This window comes from Hippocampus guttulatus, chromosome 17 (assembly GCF_054856545.1).
Source record: "Hippocampus guttulatus isolate MCC_2025c chromosome 17, RoL_Hgut_1.0, whole genome shotgun sequence".
Lineage (NCBI taxonomy): Eukaryota > Metazoa > Chordata > Actinopteri > Syngnathiformes > Syngnathidae > Hippocampus > Hippocampus guttulatus.
Genome location: NC_141277.1, coordinates 12,537,066 through 12,556,504, shown reverse-complemented (window position 1 = coordinate 12,556,504; position 19,439 = coordinate 12,537,066). Strand labels below are relative to the sequence as shown.

General features: G+C 40.6%; 1 protein-coding gene across 4 annotated transcripts in view; it reads left to right on the top strand.

The window, feature by feature from the left end:
• Window positions 1-19,439, top strand: part of pam (peptidylglycine alpha-amidating monooxygenase) — a 51,318-nt gene that overhangs the window by 15,332 nt on the left and 16,547 nt on the right. For 3 of the 4 annotated variants that reach the window (XM_086134256.1, XM_086134255.1, XM_086134257.1), the window contains 12 exons: window positions 881-972; window positions 4,629-4,712; window positions 4,879-4,927; window positions 6,001-6,068; window positions 8,253-8,333; window positions 9,099-9,175; window positions 9,462-9,565; window positions 13,041-13,234; window positions 14,231-14,290; window positions 15,248-15,523; window positions 16,764-16,893; window positions 18,752-18,868. In XM_086134256.1, the coding sequence (XP_085990382.1) occupies window positions 881-972; window positions 4,629-4,712; window positions 4,879-4,927; window positions 6,001-6,068; window positions 8,253-8,333; window positions 9,099-9,175; window positions 9,462-9,565; window positions 13,041-13,234; window positions 14,231-14,290; window positions 15,248-15,523; window positions 16,764-16,893; window positions 18,752-18,868 (1,332 nt within the window). The remainder of the gene's footprint in view (window positions 1-880; window positions 973-4,628; window positions 4,713-4,878; window positions 4,928-6,000; window positions 6,069-8,252; window positions 8,334-9,098; window positions 9,176-9,461; window positions 9,566-13,040; window positions 13,235-14,230; window positions 14,291-15,247; window positions 15,524-16,763; window positions 16,894-18,751; window positions 18,869-19,439) is intronic. The other variant, XM_086134258.1, reaches the window with a different exon arrangement.

Sequence of the window (19,439 nt, the reverse complement as noted above, 5' to 3'; positions counted from 1 at the left end):
ATGGATGAATAAATGATAGTTTTGACAGTCAGAAAAAACTATTGACTAATCTATCTCTCGTTCCAAAACGTGATTGCATCATCAGAAAATGGTCTCTTGCTCTCACATTCACTCAATTGTATTAGTCACTCTCACATTCACACAGCTGAGGTGACTTGTCAAAAAGATTGAGTTTTGTTTCATCTGTCCAAAGTACATTGTCCCAGAAGCTTTGCAGCTCGGAAAAAATCGTTTTGTCAAATAACAAAATATATGGTGCAAACAGGTGCCGAAGTTTGAGAGTTGCACAAATCGTTTGATTACACTGGTTGCTTCTAAAGGTTGTGCAACAAATACCGTATTTCCCGCACTATAAGGCGCTTCGGAGTATAAAGCGCACCTTCAATGAGTAGCCTATTTTAAAACGGTTTTCATATATATGGGCGCACTGCATTATAAGGCGCATAGAATAGAAGCTACAATAGTGGATACAGTTGCGTTATGCACCCCCAATATGTAGCTGTGCTGAAGGGAATACAATATAATACAATACAGCTTTATTTATATGGCTCCTTCACAACCGCTGCAGCTGGAAGAAAGCGTTTTACAAAACATTTAAAATACATCCAAGAAATCTGAATATTGATCCATATAAAAGGCAAAATGGATTTTAAGGCGCGTTGTCGGCTTTTGAGAAAATTGAATGCTTTTAGGTGCACCGTATAGTGCAGAAAATAGGGTATTCATTTAAGCATTAAGGGTACTAAGGTTTTCAGATATTTCAGGGATCATTGTGAATTTTTACAAGGGCTCTAAAGCTGCAGCAGATTGTTGGTGCATGAGTCTGTTTCTGGTGCTGAGCAATGCCCTGTCTGTCACTGACTGACATTTTTCACTCAAGGGACTGTGGCAGTACACGGGGTACTTGTAAAGATGGAGCATCCATTTTGTATGCATGGGCTCGAAATGCACCACCAACGAAACTACCAAAAGGTACAGTATGTTTTAGAAGACGTGTTTGTTGTTCATGTCAACATCTATTAACATAGTCAAGCCCCACCCTCATCAAGTAAATCACTAGCTGGCAGGGGGAAGCTATTTAAATGTCACCGTGGTGAAGGCTTCCTTGAGAGTTGGCATGCATTTTAGTTTATTGTACAATTGCTTGCTCCTCCATTTTGCAAAATGAATTGTGGATATCAGTGAAAGGCACCTGTCTGAACGTTTGTATGATTTACTTTTCATAATCATGCATTTCTTTTCCTTTAGTTATAGTGTATCTATTTTTAGACATGAAAATGTGTTCAATACCTTGAATTCCCATAAAATTCTTACAGCTTTAGTTCTTCTGGTATTTGAATCATTCGTGCTTTCCTGTAATCATTTGTGCTTTGAGGTTATATTGCCATTAGTGGTGAAAGGGAAAACAGGGCTTTAAAAAAAATACTTTTTCCAAATGTTTTCATAGGACGATGACATTTATTATGTTAGTACGAGGGTTATTGAAAAAAAAAGCCAAACAACTTCAGAGGCACTCTCTTTTAATTACTTCCTTCTTGCCAGGCACCGTAATTGTATTAATGGCCAATCTCAGGCCAACCGAACTTTCTCAAAACAACGTATAGCACAGTACAGTGCATTCAATGTACAGCCATTACCAAGAGAAGCCAAGTGTAATTTTGTCTTATCTCTTCTAAAACAAACTCATTTGAATCTTGATGCCTGAACACACATTTCACTGCAAAGTGAGATGTCGCTCTGAATGCTAAGATGACAAGCCATTGTGTGGTGAGACGATCTTGCCCCCTTTTAGGTCTGGCGCAACACAACCTCAGTTTCAAGTCCTTGTACCCTTGATTTTTTTAACATTAAATACAGAAACTGGTATTTGTAGATTTAGAGAAGGCTTATGACAGGGTGCCAAGAGAGGAATTGTGGTTCTGTATGAGGAAGTCAGGGGTTGCAGGGAAGTACGTTAAGTTGGTTCAGGACATGTATGAGAATAGTACAACAGTGGTGAGGTGTGCACTTGGACGGACAGAAGACTTCAAGGTGGAGGTAGGACTGCATCAAGGATCGGCCCTGAGCCCCTTCTTGTTTGCTATGGTGATGGATAGATTGACAGATGAGGTCAGACAGGAGTCGCCCTGGACTATGATGTTTGCAGATGACATTGTGATCTGTAGTGAGAGTAGGCAGCAGCTACAAGAAAACCTAGAAAGGTGGAGGTTTGCACTAGAGAGAAGAGGAATGAAGGTCAGTCATAGTAAGACAGAGTACATGTGCATAAATGAAAGGGAGACCAGTGGAACGGTGAGGTTACAGGGAGCAGAGGTGGAGAAGGTACAGGAATTTAAGTACCGGTAGCTAGGATCAACAGTGCAGAGCAGCGTAGACTGTCAAAGAGAAGTGAAGAATAGTGCAGGCAGGATGGAACAGCTGGAGAAAAGTGTCAGGAGTGATTTGTGATAGAAGGCTGTCAGCTGAGGTGAAGGGAAAAGTTTACAGAACAGTTGTGAGAGCAGTCATGATGTACGGTCTAGAGCAGGGGTGCCCATTACGTCGATCCTAATCTACCGGTAGATCTAAGACAGGTCCCAAGTAGATCCGAAGAGTGTCGAGGAGAAAAAAACATGTGTCTTTGTACATGTTAGTAACATATTTTTTTGTGTTCATGTACGCTGCACCCTAATCATTTTATCAGTCTCATTTTCACCAAAAAAATATTTAAAAAATAAAATAAAGCAGGTAAATCTTGAATTTACGGTGGCGCGTGATTACGTCACCGGAAATTGTTAGCGCTCAGCAGTCTGCAATTACAGCTTTTGATCAGAGCTGTTGCGCTCTATCTTTTATCGTCATTATTCTCATTCAGAGTTTGCTTCGTGTACAATTCACCGAGGGCACGGGCAAAGAATAGGAATCGAGGAGGGCCCATGGAAGCACTTTAAAACGGTACGTGTGAGCTACGATAGTTAACAGGCTGCAAAAGTGCGTCGCATGCCTCAGTTTCAGGGTGTTTCTCATCATGGCGTGTGTGTGTGTGCGCGTGTGTGTGCGTGTGTGTGCGCGCGTAGGGTAGATCCCGGGAGGTTAGTTGATCGAAATGTAGATCTGTGATCCGAAAAGTTTGGGCACCCCTGGTCTCGAGACACTAGCAATTGGCAAAAGACAGGAGGCAGAGTTAGAGGTGGCTGAGTTAAAGATTCTGAGATTCTCCTTAGGATGGACAGGATCAGAAATGAGGTCATCAGAGGGACAACTCAGACAGGAAAGTTTGGAGAAAAAGTTAGAGAGGCCAGACTGAGATGGTTTGGACATGTACAGAGGAGGGACAGTGGATACATTGGTAGGAGAATGTTAGAGATGGAGCTACCAGGTAGGAGACAGAGAGGAAGGCCAAAGAGGAGATTCATGGATGCCGTGAGGGAAGACATGCAGGTAGTTGGAGTCAAGAGTAAAGGATGCAGAGAACAGGGAAAGATGGAAATTAATGACTCGCTGTGGCAACCCCTGAAAAGGGACAAGCCGAAAGGAGAAGTAGAAGAAGAAATACAGAAACTGGTATATAAGAGGAGTTCAATGAGTTAGTAAGGATGCAGCCATCCCAGTTTTTCCTCACAGTACTTGGTAATGTCATTAGGTCTCGCAATTGATATGACAATGTCCTTTATTTTAATCAGAAAACTGTTCAACAAAATAAAACGCAAACCTTTCTTGAACATGGCACAAATTTATTACCGGTAATTACAAATAAACCATATTTGTATCTCAGGATCTGTTCAATTTCTGCTCTTTAAATTTTGGATATTCCACAGTGGTTTCAGGAAAGCTTCTGAAGCCCAGGGAAACAAGTCACTGCAAGGCTGTTGGGGGTGTCACGCCATCACACACGATTTCTGAAAAATCAAATATCAAATTAGAGATGCACAATGAGGCCAGAGAGGGAATTTTTTTTCCACAGATAATTTTGGCTGTATCCTACTGTCAGTTTTTTAATGAAAGTTTTAACAAATATTACTTTTGGGGGGGGGGGGGGTTGTTTTTTGCTTTTAATTGTAAACACCCCCTTTAAATTAAGCTCGACATTTACGTAAAGCTATCGGAATGCCTCATGGTCCGAGGGGCGAATGACAAGGACACTGCATAGACACAGATCTATCTATCTACACACATAGACACATACGGTAGAGGTCCCTCTTTGCCTCTTTGCCAATTGGATACGAGAATGATGCTCGGGAATAGCCAATGGCAGAGCAGCTATAAGTATGTTGCGTTCAGGAAACTCGGAGCTGCGAGTAGCGGCCGATACTGTATTTTTACCTTTCGTATCTTGAAGTTTCTTACGTAACAAGAGGTACTATTTTCCTATTGAGACGTTTCGTAACTTGAATTTTGTATGAATAGACGTTCGTAAGTAGAGGTACCACTGTACTTTGGTCGTATGGAGTTTTAAAATTGTTTTGAATCATTTACATCTGATCGATAAATGAAAAACAAAACCGAAAAAATTCAGGAAGGTATTAATAAATGTCATGGCACTGAAAGCGAATTCATTTTATTTAGTCATTTTGTTACTGAACTTGATAGTTCTGGAACTGGAGTTGTCTTCATGTTTTCCTCTATTTTACGTCCCTGTTCCTCAATAGATGTTGGTTTTGAAGTTGGACGGAATTCAGGAGTGTCTTACTTTGTGCTACAGATCCATTACGGAGATATCAGTGCTTTCCAAGGTAAGTACTCAAATTTTATATATTAATAATAGAAATAATATTATTATTACTATATATATATATATATATATATAATAACAAATAATATTTATATATACAATTGTTATTGTATTCTCTTGGTATATTGTTTGCATTTTCATGTTTTGTTTTGTTTTTCCTTCGACAGATCATCACAAAGATTGCTCGGGTCTCACTCTGACAATAACAACCACCCCGTGCGTACTTTATTTCTTTATTTACATTTTTTACAAACTGTATTGTAAAATATGCTACGTTCAGTAAGAATGGTTTGCTTAATTGTCTAATACAATGTGGAACCTTGATTTAAGATGCATTTAATAAACGGCAGGAGTTGTAGTTCATGTCCACTAAATCGAAGCACTATGTTTGTGGCCTACAAACACCTAATACCGTACAAAAAATTTCTTGGGTACCGGTACTTTTTTTTCATAACTTTATCTTGTGTTATAGGTTGCGGGGGTTGATAACTGTGCTTGCTTTTTTCACCTCTGTTATGACTAGATGCCACCGAGAAGGGCTTGACAAAAAACAACTTTACAGCCCTGGCCAAAGGTTTTGAGAATGAAATTTATATAAATTTCCACAAAGTCTTTCATACTTATTTGTCATGATGGCAATTTTTTTCTTGAGTACTAAGTGCTGGGTGCTCAGGTACCAAGCGCTCCAATATGAAACAATCGATTATAGCAGTCTCTTCTAAACAAAGGGCTAAGTGAGCTATCTTTACTTATTCATAGCACAATAGAGGAAGGCTTGAAACATTCTGCATATATCTTTACCTTGTTTTGCCCAAGTTAATTTGGGGCTCGCATGTCACATTCCTACACGGTTTTTGAGAACCACCCAAAAGTGATAACTTGGGTTGCAACTTGGTCTTCTTGGGTGCATTTGGCTCAGTTGGTAAAGCAGTTAGCCCAGTGACCAAAGGTTCAGCTGTTCAAATCTTGTTTTTGACACCAGCAAGAAGAGCACAACACAACACAATCATGCTGGGCTATCTCTTTTTTTAAGCAGGGAAATAAGAGCTGAAATTGTTTTTTTAATTTGTCTGTAGGTCTTGTATAAAACTTAAGTAAAACCCTGAAGTTTAAAATGTACAGCAAAAATAAAAGACTTCACCATATAATGCTTTTGGAGAGAAGATGTATATGGTGATCACTCAAGACAACAGAAGTGAAATGTCTTGTGGGGGGGGGGAATATATAAATATTTTATCAGGTCACTTCTTGTAACCTCTAACTGATTCCGTCGTTATTTTCTTTTGCAGGCAGCCGTTTATTGCTGGGATTTACTTGCTCATGTCCATGGACACTGTTATCCAGCCAGGAAAAAGAGGTAGGCTATTTTTCCTCACACTTCTTGTGTGATGAGGGAAGTTAATAAAGTCCACTTCTTTGCATCACATTTTGCGATGCAAAAATAATTTGTTTGTGCCAATCCAATTCTCCTATATGCAAATATGGGTTTCTGTGATATACCAAGTGTTGTAGAAAGATATCATGGTAAAGATGCCTTTGAATATTCTTATTGATCCTGGTTATTTCATTCTCAAGGGCATTGAATCTATCGCAACTGAACTGTTCTGGTTTTCTTCCAAGACGTTTCGCTCCTCTTCCGAGCAAGCTTGATCAGTTCATGCATCACTGGAAGAATCTTGTTGATGGACAGTGGCTTGTGGCCTATGGCCTCTCTGCAAGGCATCTTAACAGCTGTCATCTTGCATTCCAAACGAATAATACCATTTGTGGTTTGGAGCATAACTCCACCTTGGAGCATACACAGTTGAGTTTCCTCATCAGCCCTGGGCTAATGCTGTCCTAACTAGCCTTGTCGTATGAACTGATGAAGCTTGTTCGGATAAGAGCGTCGTCCAGTTGCAATTATATGCCCTGAGAATTTCATAGTAAAGCTCAACGGACAACATCCAATATGGTTCTCGTTTCTTAACAAAATTTCACAAACACAGTAGAAAAAGAAATTAACCAGTAACCAGTAATATTAATCCATATTTACCAAATAAAATGAATCACTAAATTGATGTCAAACATATAACATAACGCACTTTTATCACTACAATTGACAAGCATATTGCAGCTAGCTTGTTGGTGGCTGCTAGCCAGCTAGTAACACTAGAAGCTAACAGCGGTTTTCATCTTCTCTGTGCTTGAATTGTTTCCTGGGTCAAGTTATCAGTATTTGTTTCTGGTGTCACTGTCGTTATAGTTTATAATGACTCATTTTATAAAAGCGTTCATTATAAACGAGTACCCCCCTTACCCTCTTTGAAATGTTTTTTTTTTCTCCATTTCTCAGTGAAGAATTACCAGATTTTGTTTGAACCTACACCTTTTTCTAAAACTAGCTAACTATATATTGAAATTTACACCATTGTCTTGAATTATTTTTGGGGAAGAATATTTTTGTGTGAGCACATTGACAAATCCTACTTCCAATGAATGGCTCACATTTGTGGTCGTATTTCACAATAAAGTATGCCTTAGCAAATAATAATTCTGAAAAAACTCATTTGAGTTGTAATCATTTATGGTGACCACAGAATGTTTGTGTTAATTGAACATCAGGATATTAATCCATTTGAACATAATATTACGATACGAAAACCTTTATTAGTCTCGCAATGGAGAAATTCCCAATTCACAGCAGCAAAGTTATGAAAGGAAGAAGTAGAACAACAAAATATAGGAGCTGCTGGAAAGGCAGCCACTCTCGCAGCGCCATTTTGAAGTCAAAATAACAAAAATAACACAACACAACACATAAGACACAGACAGTCGTGCAATCTTCACCACTTTTCTGCACACACTTTGTTGTCTGAAGCAGTTATAGATGAAAGAGGAATTCTGAGGTAATTTTATTTTATGGTAGTTAAACTTCCCCTGCCACGCCTATTTTTGTTCTTCAAATTTTCATAATGTTCTTTTATTAGTTTGTCAAGATAATTTGGCTTGGAAATGCCGACAATGCCCAAATTGTAATAGTTTCTTACATTTCTGTCTCATAATAATATTCAATATGTAAACAAGCTTTGAGTGGCTTTTCTCTTAAATGTATTTTATTTTTTTAATCCACCTGTGTGTGGATTGAATTTTTTTAATCAATTCTGTGGCCGACTGACAAGTGTGTCTATCTATGTGTGGCTATGTCTCCTAAAACCCTGAACTGTATTTTTAGCATGTGTGTGAAAGGCATATGAAGCCATCCTCCATTTCAGTGCCCAGACAGAGCACAATTCTCATTCCAAAATGCTCGGTAGTTTCTCCCAAAATGATTTGAAGCAATTTATTCCTCAATTTTTCACTGGTTGACAATTGATGTAGATTTAATTTGAGTTGGCAGACTCATTTTGACCTGTCTTACACATAAAACAGTGGGAACATATTTTTATAGTATGGGATCTTAATAAATTAGTTTGTAATTATTATCAGGATACAATATATATCTGTGTGTTTATATGGAAGGTTGAGCCTGTTGTCGCTTCCTGTCTGATTTTCTTGTTAGTTACAAATGCGGACATCGCCTGTGACTACACCTCGTATCCGATTTACCCGTTTGCCTTTAGGACACACACACATCGTTTGGGTAAGTAATGACAAATACTTAAAAAATATACACATATACTGTATATACACAAACATTTTGTCTTTGAAGCAGCAGGAAGGGGTACAGTTTTTGTTCCTGTGCTCCTGAGCCCTCACGACTGTTGTGCATACCATAATTTAGTGCTGTTACAGATGTCATTTTTGTTGTATTGGTGATTGAACTAATCAAGAAAAGCTACCTTGTGACCCTGCGGTAAAAATTATTTTGTGGTATAAAACTGTATAAAGACACTCCCTACTGAGGTCACAGGCCCGGCTGATAGTATCTAACAATAGGAAGTGGGTATAAAAAAATCATGTTTATTCTGAATGTTTCCACAACATCTGCATTATAATGTCATGTCCAAAAATTAACATCCCCTCAGGTGACCTGTGATCACATTTAGAAATGAGGATTTTCCAACTCTATCACTTCCGTCCACCCATTCATCCATTTTCAATAACATTGACCTGGGGCAAAATGCATAATACTGACTAGACTAAGAGACCACTAAAGACTACAAGTCACCAGTCAATCACTGGACACATACAGACACAAACACAACTATTCACACTCACATTCAGACAGCCATTGAGCTGGTCCCCGCTGAGCGGCAATTGAAGCAAGGCTGCCTACACGAAAGTCAGAGGAATGATATTACACCATAGGTGACATATTATGAGCCACTGTGTCAAAATGAATTTGAAGCCCCGCCTGAGAATAACCCACTCTTCCCTTACCATTTACTTCCCATTTCTCCCATAGGAAAAGTGGTCAGTGGCTACAGGATTCGAAATAGGAAGTGGAGCCTGATTGGGAGACAGTCTCCTCAACTACCGCAGGTATGATAAAAAATACGATAAGAATCATATACATGCCTGTGAGCCTGTGTGGTCCCGGACTTGCTGTAATGTTCCTAAAAAAATTTTTTAAATATATAAATTCTGCTCAATTGTTTAGGACGTCTATTTCTATGGATAGGGAGTTCTGGTGATAAAACAGCCCAAACCCATATGGAGTATCTCAACAGTTTGACACGTGGCTGGGGAAATGAGTGCATCTGCTTCATGATAATTATTTTTTTAACTACCCTTACATGACCTATAACGTTAACACTACCTTTTCCAGGCTTTCTATCCTACAAACCATGACGTGGATGTACAATATGGAGATACGCTCGCCGCCAGATGTATGTTCACTGGTGAAGGCAGAAGCGAAGAAACATACATGGGGTAAGTTGTACTCTAAATCCCATTCCACTTATTGACAAGTTATAAAACTAATGATTTTGCTTTTAAAGATTTCACAATAAAACAATTCAGGGTGGAGAGCAATATAATGGACCCATTGAAAGATACTGTCCATATAATCCATATTATATACATACTGCGTGTGTGTGTGTGTATACATATATATATATATATATATATAAATAAAAAGTCCATGTCTCACCCCTCGGGTGGTGTCCGTCGTCCATTCAGCTCGGGTCCTCTACCGGAGGCCAGGAAGCTTGAGGGTTCTGTGCAGTATCCTTGCTGTTCCCAGCACTGCGCTTTTCTGGACTGAGATGTCCGATGTTGTTCCCGGGATCTGTTGCAACCACTCATCTAGTTTGGGGGTCACTGCCCCGAGTGCTCCGACCACCACAGGCACGACTGTCACCTTTACCTTCCAGGCTCTCTGCAGCTCCTCTCTGAGCCCTTGGTATTTCTCGAGTTTCTCGTGTTCCTTCTTTCTGATGTTTCCATCACTTGGGACCGCTACATCCACTACAACGGCTTTCCTCTGCCCTTTATCTATGATCACAATATCTGGTTGGTTCGCCATTACCATCTTGTCAGTCTGGATCTGGAAGTCCCACAGGATCTTCGCTCGATTATTTTCCACCACCTTCGGAGGTGTTTCCCATTTTAACCTTGGAGTTTCCAGTCCATACGCCGCACAGATGTTTCGGTAGACTATGCCAGCCACCTGGTTATGGCGTTCCATGTAGGCTTTCCCTGCCAGCATCTTATGTTATGTGTTGGATCGTCTCAGGTGCCTCTTTGCACAACCTACACCTTGGGTCTTGTCAGGTGTGGTATATCTGGGCCTCAATGGCTCTGGTGCTCAGGGCCTGCTCCTGAGCAGCCATGATGAGTGCCTCTGTGCTGTCCTTCAGGCCAGCCCTCTCTAGCCACTGATAGGACTTCTTGAGATCAGCCACTTCAGTTATGGTCCGGTGGTACATCCCGTGTAGGGGCTTGTCCTCCCATGATGGTCCCTCATCCTCTGTTCCCCATTGTCTGAGACATTCTCTGAGTACGTCATCCGTTGGAGCCTTCTCCTTGATGTATTCATGGATCTTGGATGTTTCATCCTGGACAGTGGCTCTCACACTCACTAGTCCCCGGCCTCCTTCGTTTCGGCTTGCGTACAGTCTCAGGGTGCTGGATTTGGGATGGAACCCTCCATGCAGTGTTAGGAGCTTTCGGGTCTTAATGTCTGTGGTCTGAATCTCTTCCTTGTTGTTTTGTTTCTGGTGTATTTATAAAGAAACGTAACATCCGCTTGTGACGTGTGCCGCGTTAATCTCGCGAGAAAATATTTAATCCCGTTAAAATTCATTTAAATTAATGCCAATAAAAACGCGCTAAATTGACACCTCTAATATATATATATATATATATATATATATACGTCTCTGTTATCGACCAAATCGGTTTCGACCACAAATTTCGAGTTTTTTATGCCTCGGATTACGACCGAAAATCGGTTCTCGACCAAACTGAGCACACTTGAATGCGCCACTTGACTCCTCTCACCTTCTTTACATGAGGAAGTGACGCTTCCCCGGGAAGACGAGGAAGTGATGCTTCCTCGTGTAGCGTTCCATTGTGTGCAGACGTGTTCAATAAAGTTTTTTTTTTTTTTTTTTAAGACCGTGGTTTTGGTTTTCGAACAGCCTTCTGGAACGGATTATGGTCGGAAACAGAGGTATGACTGTATCTATCTATCTATCTATATACATATATATATATATATATATATATTAGAGCTGTCAGTTTAGCGCGTTTTTATTGGCATTAATTTAAATGAATTTTAATGGGATAAAAAATTTTCTCGCAAGATTAACGCGGCACACGTCACAAGCGGATGTTACGTTGCTCTATAAATACACCAGAAACAAAACAACAAGCGCGCTGCAGAAGTCCACGCCCATGTCTGTTTTGCCAGCCACGGCAGCGCGAGACACCGAAAACGGATACTTAAAGAGTTTATGAATGGAAAGTTTACTTTTAAAAAGTTGCCAGATTGCTCCACTGACAAGATCAAAGTTACCTGTTCTTCTCTCTCTCTGTATCATACAGGTATACGATGTATGCCACTGACGCGATTGTTACTTGTTTGGAACTATTTTGTGTGGAAGGTTACAGTGTTCTGTGTCCATATAAATAGAGCGGGTGGAGCTTCTCTGTATTCGTCTGACAGTGACAGTGCGCTGCAGTGGTAGTGACCTCGCAAAAATAGAACGTCTCCAGTGTTGTCATCGAACCAAGTGTAGTCATCCGAAATGAGGTCTACACAAAACCGTAGAGAGACTTCCGCGCAAGAAGGACCAACACAATCAACATAGCCTGACTGTGTTAGGGGGAGTGAAACCCCCCTCTTTCAGAATGGTTTGCCCCAGCAGCACGGGGAAAGTGCGTGCGCTTGTTTGTACGGCTGGCAGTTTTGAATACAACGGCGCATAACGAACACTGGTGTCCGGTGTCTCGTTATTCTTCAACAAACATACAGAAACAGACTGCCTTGTTCAAAGCAAACTTGAGAAAAACGAAGTATGCAACCATGGTTTAAATCCACTATAGGCTGAGTACTAGTTTACCTTAGATGTGCACTTTATAATGTTATATTGCTCTGTTTGATTTCATTAAAAAAAGCTGTTAGAGCAGCTGTTGTGTGACAAAATATTTTTTTCACTGTTGTTGATGGTCAGTAATATTGTGTGAGAGATTATGTGTGAATAACTGCTCCAAGTGAAAAATGTTCATGTAAAATTGAAAATTGAAATATTTCAGTAAATATTTGCATTTGGCACATAGAAAACTGATTCATGATTCCATGTTGATGAGAGCATTACAATGGGGAAAAATAGGACAAAAAATGTAAAAGGAAATTCAGAAACGATAAAAAATGTGTGAGTAATCACGATTAATTTTTTAGTTCATTTGAGTTAATTATGACAGTTGCATTTTTAAATAGATTAAATATTTTAATCGTTTGACAGCTCTAATATATATATATATGTATACTGTGTGTGTGTGTGTGTGTGTGTGAGAGAGAGAGAGAGAGAGAGAGAGAGAGAGAGAGAGAGATACAGTAGATATACTGTATATGGATATAGATAGATATCAAAAGACATGAAGAGGTACTTTCACCAGATTTAGCAGAAAGATCATCTTAAGGAATGCTGTCACCCCCCCCCCCCCCCCCCCCCGACCAAACATGCTTGTTCTGTTTGGGATTTCCTTGTTTCCATTTACTTCATTTAATTTCACCTCATGGAGTTTGAAGGGAAAATAATACTATGCTGGGATGTCGTTATTGGGATGTAAAATTACCTGTATCGGGATGAATTTTTTTTTGTTCCAATTGCAGACTCTAATGTGCCAAAATATATTTACAGCACATGCTTTTGTTCTTACTTTCTCATTTCTACTGCAGGGGTACCTCTGATGATGAAATGTGCAATTTCTATATCATGTACTACATGGACAGCAAACATGCCATCCCTTATATGAACTGCATGAAACAAGGCTCTGCCAAATTGTTTGAGCACATTCCACCTGAAGCCAATATTCCCATTCCTGTCAGTCCCGAAAACATGAACGCCATGATGCATATGGCACATTCAACAGGTAAACTGTACATTTTTGCAGCGATTGTAATATGTGAATATGAGGTCAAATGTGATTACAGTGTATCTGGAAAGTATTCACAGAGCTTCACTTTTTCCACATTTTAAATTCAAGAAGGACAGCGGTTTCTGCAGTAGTCCACGAAATCAAAGCCTGTTTGTTCGTGTGGCCAGACAGGATCGAGTCATTATATTAAAAATAGTCTATGGCAGTCCTGCTGGAGTTTGCGATTCCTGAAGGACTTCCAGACCACATGTGACCAAATTTTCTGCTCTGATGGAACAAATATTGAACTCTTTTGGGTGTGAACCCAAGACGTTTTTGTGGTTTGGGGGAAACTAAGCACCGCTGATCACCTGACTAAATACCTCCTTTGCGTGAAGCTCAGTGGTGGCTGCACAATGTTTTTCAGGGGCAGCATTTGAGAGTCAGATAAATGTAGCCTTGTACAGAGAAATCCTGTTGAAAACCCTACTCAAGAGTGCTCTTGACCTCAGACGGGGGCTACGGTGAATATTCTCATAAAGACAGTGCCTAAAAACACAAAGTTGTCAGAGAAGTGCCCTTCAGGAACACTCTGTAAATGTCTGTGGCTACCCACACAGCCAGAGCTCCAACCTGACAGAACTCAAGCGGTGTCTCAAAGAGTAATGGGTGAAACTGCCGAAAGGGAGGTGTCCCAAGCTGAATGTGGCAGCGTATTCAAAAAAAAGACTCAACAAAGCAGTGAGCAAAGAATGTGCATACTTTTATTTATGAATAGATTTGCAAAAAAAACCAAACATTTTTTCATTATATCTTGAGGTGTTGAATCTAGAATTTTGAAGCAAAAGAAAAAAAATCTTCCATTTTGGAAGAAGGCTATAACACAAAATATGGGAAAAACACTGTGAATACTTTTCCCGAGGTACTGTATCTATCCATATTGTCCATACAGTTCTTGAAAATAATCAATAAGCTTAGTGACCTTATCATTCTCACCAACTCTCCTCAAAGGTCACCAAGATGCAGTATCTCTGCCAGGTACAGCCAGTGAAGAGCAGCCTTTCACTCAGGGTAAGCAAATAACTAAACAAGGTGGCAAATAGACAGCAAGAGCTCTGTGGAAAAATATGAGAAATATATGTATTTGTTTTTAAATACTGCATCACAAGCAACTTCTATTTTGTTTGTTATCTATTTAACATTAAGAGTACATCAATACAATGTCTACTTCATACCAATACAATAAATAAAAAGTCATAAAATGCATGCAATCCCACATCCCATTAAATCGGTGTCATTAAACATGACACAAGTGCCATTCATGTTAGTATTGTGCAGTTTCTGTCTCATAGTTACACAGTAACATTGGACATAGTGGCCATCGACCATAAAACAATTTCTCCACCAAACTAGGAGGGTTGGCATTTGGGACTATTGAATTGACTACATTGAATCGAAAAGGAATTTGCAAAACTCAAATATGGCTTCCTTTGTAATGTTGATCGAATTGGGAGTGGCCTATAATGTTGTCCACTCATCTTTGTCATTTCTGCTCACAAACAGCTTTCCTGGGGGCAAGAGAATGACACATTGTGTTTTTGAAAAAAATCCTCAAAACAGATGACAATGTTCTCAAAAGAATAACCTTTTTGACATAACTGCAAAAAAATCCTAGAAAGTAGCATCTAAACACTCTACTCTCTCTATTTGGGTTAAGTGTTTATGTTAATGGGGTAGTCTGGCCACACTGGGCATAAATGTCCACTTTGCTGGAGATGTTTTGTCATTAGTGGCAAATTAATTTGTTCCACTCGCATGTGGCCTCCATCTTAGAAACTTTTCCTTCAATATTTATGTGGGAACAATAATGCATATAGAATTGAGAGGTGGTGGAGGAGTCCAATTTGAGACCCAGCTGACTAACAACCTCGATCTCTATGCCCAACTAAGCAAGCCTCTACCTAAAAGCTTCCACTTTTCTTGTCCTTTTATATTTCTTTCCTTTCCTTTCCTTTCCTGTTTGTGCAGGTGACCTCTATTCTCTAATGTCCAAGCTGCTAGGTCAAAACAATGATGTAGTAGACAGTCGTAAGTACAACCCCAGTAAGATACACAGGGTCCAGCCTGAGCTGGTGGCTCAGATTCATAGCTTAATACAAAAGAAAAACTTGGGCTCTCCTGCTGCTTCGCTGGCCCTCCAGACCAACAGGCACCCTGTTTTAATGAGGGACAGAGTCCACAAATTCCATCAGCTTGAGGCCATGCCCAAGCTGACAAAAAGCAAGATGCTGTTTCAAAGACAAGGTGGGTGTACGGGGCAAGGGAGTTATTTCTTCAGGCATACCTTCTGTATTATTCAGAACAAATCATTACCCTTTTCGTCAAATGTGTTCTTTTAAACTGACCATTTCCGTAACTCATTCTCATCATAACATCTGGATTGTACTACACATCATCATTCTTGTCTCTTCTATCGGTGATGTTCCGCACTGCTGTTCATTGTCTTTCTCATTTCCAGTGCTACTTCCTTCCAATTAGTTCTTTCGTTTGCCTGGATCATAAACTAAGATATTATGATAAAGTCAGTTTTTTTTCTTCTGTTCTGGTGTGATTTTAAAATGTGATTTTTTTTTTTTTTTTGTGAAACGATTGTTATTGTTATCCTTACCGGTATTGTTATTTGTAGTCGTAGTAGTAGTAGTAGTAGTAGTCAGGCGGCCCGGTGGTCGAGTGGTTAGCACAGGGGTGTCAAACTCATTTTTTGTCACGGGCCACTTCGGAGTTATTGCTTCCCTCGGAGGGCCGGTGCAAAATCTAAACGTTATTACCCATGACAATTTGACATTTCTGTACAGAATTCAGCAAGAATCATGCTTTCCTCCCGCGGGCCGCATAAAATGACGTGGGGGGCCAGCTCTGGCCCCTGGGCCTTGACTTTGACACCTGTGGGTTAGCACGTCAACCTCATAGTGCAGAGGTTGTGGGTTCGATCCCGGCCTTCCTGTGTGGAGTTTGCATGTTGTCCCCGTGCCTCTGTGGGTTTTCTCAGGGTACCCGGATGGGTGTTTGTGTATGTATGCCCTGTGATTGGCTGGCATCCGGTTCAGGGTGTCCCCCGCCTACTGCTCGGAGACAGCTGGGATAGGCTCCAGCACCCCCAACGACTCTTGTGAGGACAAAGCAGATCAGAAAATGGATGGATGAATGGATAGTAGTTATCATCTGCTTTTGAAATTGCTTGATCTTATTGGGGTGATGGGTAACCCTAGACTTGTCATCAGTCAATTACAAGGGACATGAAACAAAAAAATATTCACATTCAGGACATCTGTGGACAATTTAGCATCTTGAATCACAAAGTCACTTAGTAGCACGTTTTAGGGGTACCGTGAGAAATCCCACTATTTATTATTATTCTTACAAGGTTTGTATTTGGACAATATTTAAAAGTATTACTTTCTTAAAGGTTTTGTTTTCCACACCGCCACCGTCAACCTGACATCTGTGATTTTCTTCCGTCAATGAATGGTCACTCTCTGTTCAGATACCCATCTGGAGCAAGACTCAACATGGCCACAGAATTCTCTCCAGCTGGGTCAGGTGTCAGGACTTGCCATTGACTCAGATTCCAACCTGGTCATTTTCCACAGAGGTGACCATCAGTGGGGACCAGAGTAAGTTTCTACAAATGTATTTTTAAAAATTGCTGCATTCATATTTTGCAAATTACTGAGGATACCAAAACTGAAAATGAGGATATTAAAGCTGAAAACAGAAACCCTAGAAAAATAATTATGTGGCTGACACATGTGCACTGTTGCTGGCCACAGCAGTGTGACGTACCACTAGATTAGATCTGTTTTTCTCCCCTTTTCTCGTCTAATCTTACCCATGAGCCCCAAGGCAATGCCCCGCGTTGTCCCAGACATCATGGCGGGCCAACGATTGGCCACGAAAGAGACTACGTTTCGCACCGATTAGCTCACCCGGATGCTAGCGTGCTTACTTGCGTCGTCACAACACCCTGTTTCAGGGTATGAAAATGTTTAGGGTGACTGCAGACCTAAACAAGTTATGAAACTATAGGGGTGTTCACACGGCACACATTTGCTCCGGCGCTGCACCGATGTATTTTGTTGCGATATATTTTGCACCGCAGCAAATTGTGTGGAGCGTTCACACGTACAAAGCCGCTGAGCGTGTCAGCACCGGCACAGCGTCGGTGCAGCCCCACTTGCGTTCACACGGCAGTTTCTGCAGCGGAGCAAAACGACAGAAAACAAATGAGCTGTCGTGTTGGTTCTTTTTAAAACGTATACACAACTCAAGCAACTACTGGACAGGCACGTCCTTCTCCTTCTCAGTCTCCGTGCCTTCTGCTCGAGAGTGACCGCCCCCGAAAACGTAAATCAACGATGACTTCAATGACACTCAGAAAAGCAAACATATAATGCGCCAAACAGAAAATCAAGAGAGGAAATCACAAAATAAATTATATATGGGGGGCGGGGGGTTGTGAACACACAACAAAGGAACAAACTACACAAACAACTCCGAGACAGTCCAGTCTCCTACAAAAGGAAAGATGTTACCAGCCAAGTCTTGTGTCGTTATTAAACAAACACATGACAGAAGTCCGACAGAGCACGAAAGCAACGCATTCTCGCCGTACGTAATCAACTCTTCACGAGCATTTTCTCTGGAGCATATTTAACCCAGTTGCGTTCACACGTGCAAATTTACATCGGTGCTGCTTCGCAAACGAGCATTTGCTCTGGAGCAAATTTTTAAACCACCTCCCTGAGGTGGATCAATTTTGCTCCGGTGCTACGCCGGAGCTAATTTGCACGTGTGAACGCTCTACTGGGGCAGCCCCGGCGTAGCACCGGACCAAATCTTGCCGTGTGAACACTCCTTAAGAAGCCTTTTTAAATGTAAAAGTTACTAGCCCCATTTTGAAAGTCTCCAGACTCTGTGGAGCCCTCACAGACTCAGGGAGTGCTTGGAAGGACTTGTCTTGTAAGCAGATTTTGTAATAGGTTCAGTAGTGGATAGGTAACCAATTGAAGGTCTGAAGATTAGGTGTGTACTTTTTTGTATGTGGGTGGTAAGGTTTTCCACAAGCTCCTACAATGAGCAAGTGTAGTTGCAGTGGACCAGCCTAGAGGAAATGAAGGTGTGGAGCCATTTCTCATCATCTGAGGGAGAGGGCAAAGCCGACTTTAGCAATATTCTTGAAATGTAGCAATGAAACGTTTTAGTCTGGTGGCGGATGTGGGTGTCAAAGGAAAGATGAATCTACAAACTTTACACCAAGGCTTTATATAAGAGGAAGAAGGAAACTCAAAATATAATTCTGCTTTGCTAGTCAATGATGTATTTTTATGACCCCCCATTCACTTGACATATGATTAAACGATAGAATTTTACTGGCCAAATTATGTCAGAGCTTTGACTATATCTGAAGCTGTTATTGTCTTCGTGAAGAATCCATGAAACTGATGCTTTTTTTCTTATCCCACATATTTTCAGTTCTTTTGACACCCAGGCTTTGTATCAGCAGAGGTTCCTCGGCCCTATTCAACAGTCCACTATTTTGGTTGTTAATGTGGACAGTGGCAACGTCCTCAAGGCTTCTGGAAGAAATATGTAAGTCATACTGTGATTTAAAGCAATATTTAGGAAAGCCCCATATTTCACTGAGCACAGAGGGTTATAAAGTGTTTGCGCACGTAGCGAATATTTTCATCAGGGATCGTTCAAGGTGGCAAAAGGCTGCAACGACTTTCGCCAGACATTTGCAAAGACTATCAATGGTCACAAACAATTCTAGAAAATTATCTAATTGTGATTATTTTTTTAACCCCTGTGATGTAAGCAAGAGTATATACTATACTGTAAGGATGACTTCAATAATGAATAAGCACCAGCAGACATTACAGTGAAACTCCTCTAGAACGAAACCTACATGGGCGAAAATACCCCCGTTATGTGAAAAAATCTTCATGCATTAACACAATTCCCATTCTCCTGCCCCCGCCCATATGACGAAAAACCCCCTGTTGCGTTATACAAAATCATTTTCTCTGCTCCAGCCTCGCGAAGACATTCACTACAACAAAGTCTTATCCAACAGCGACCTCTACTGCTTCGTTCGAAAAAAGGCAACAGCAATCACCACACTGGTTTACATAGTGAACGATGTTTATTTCGGTCACAG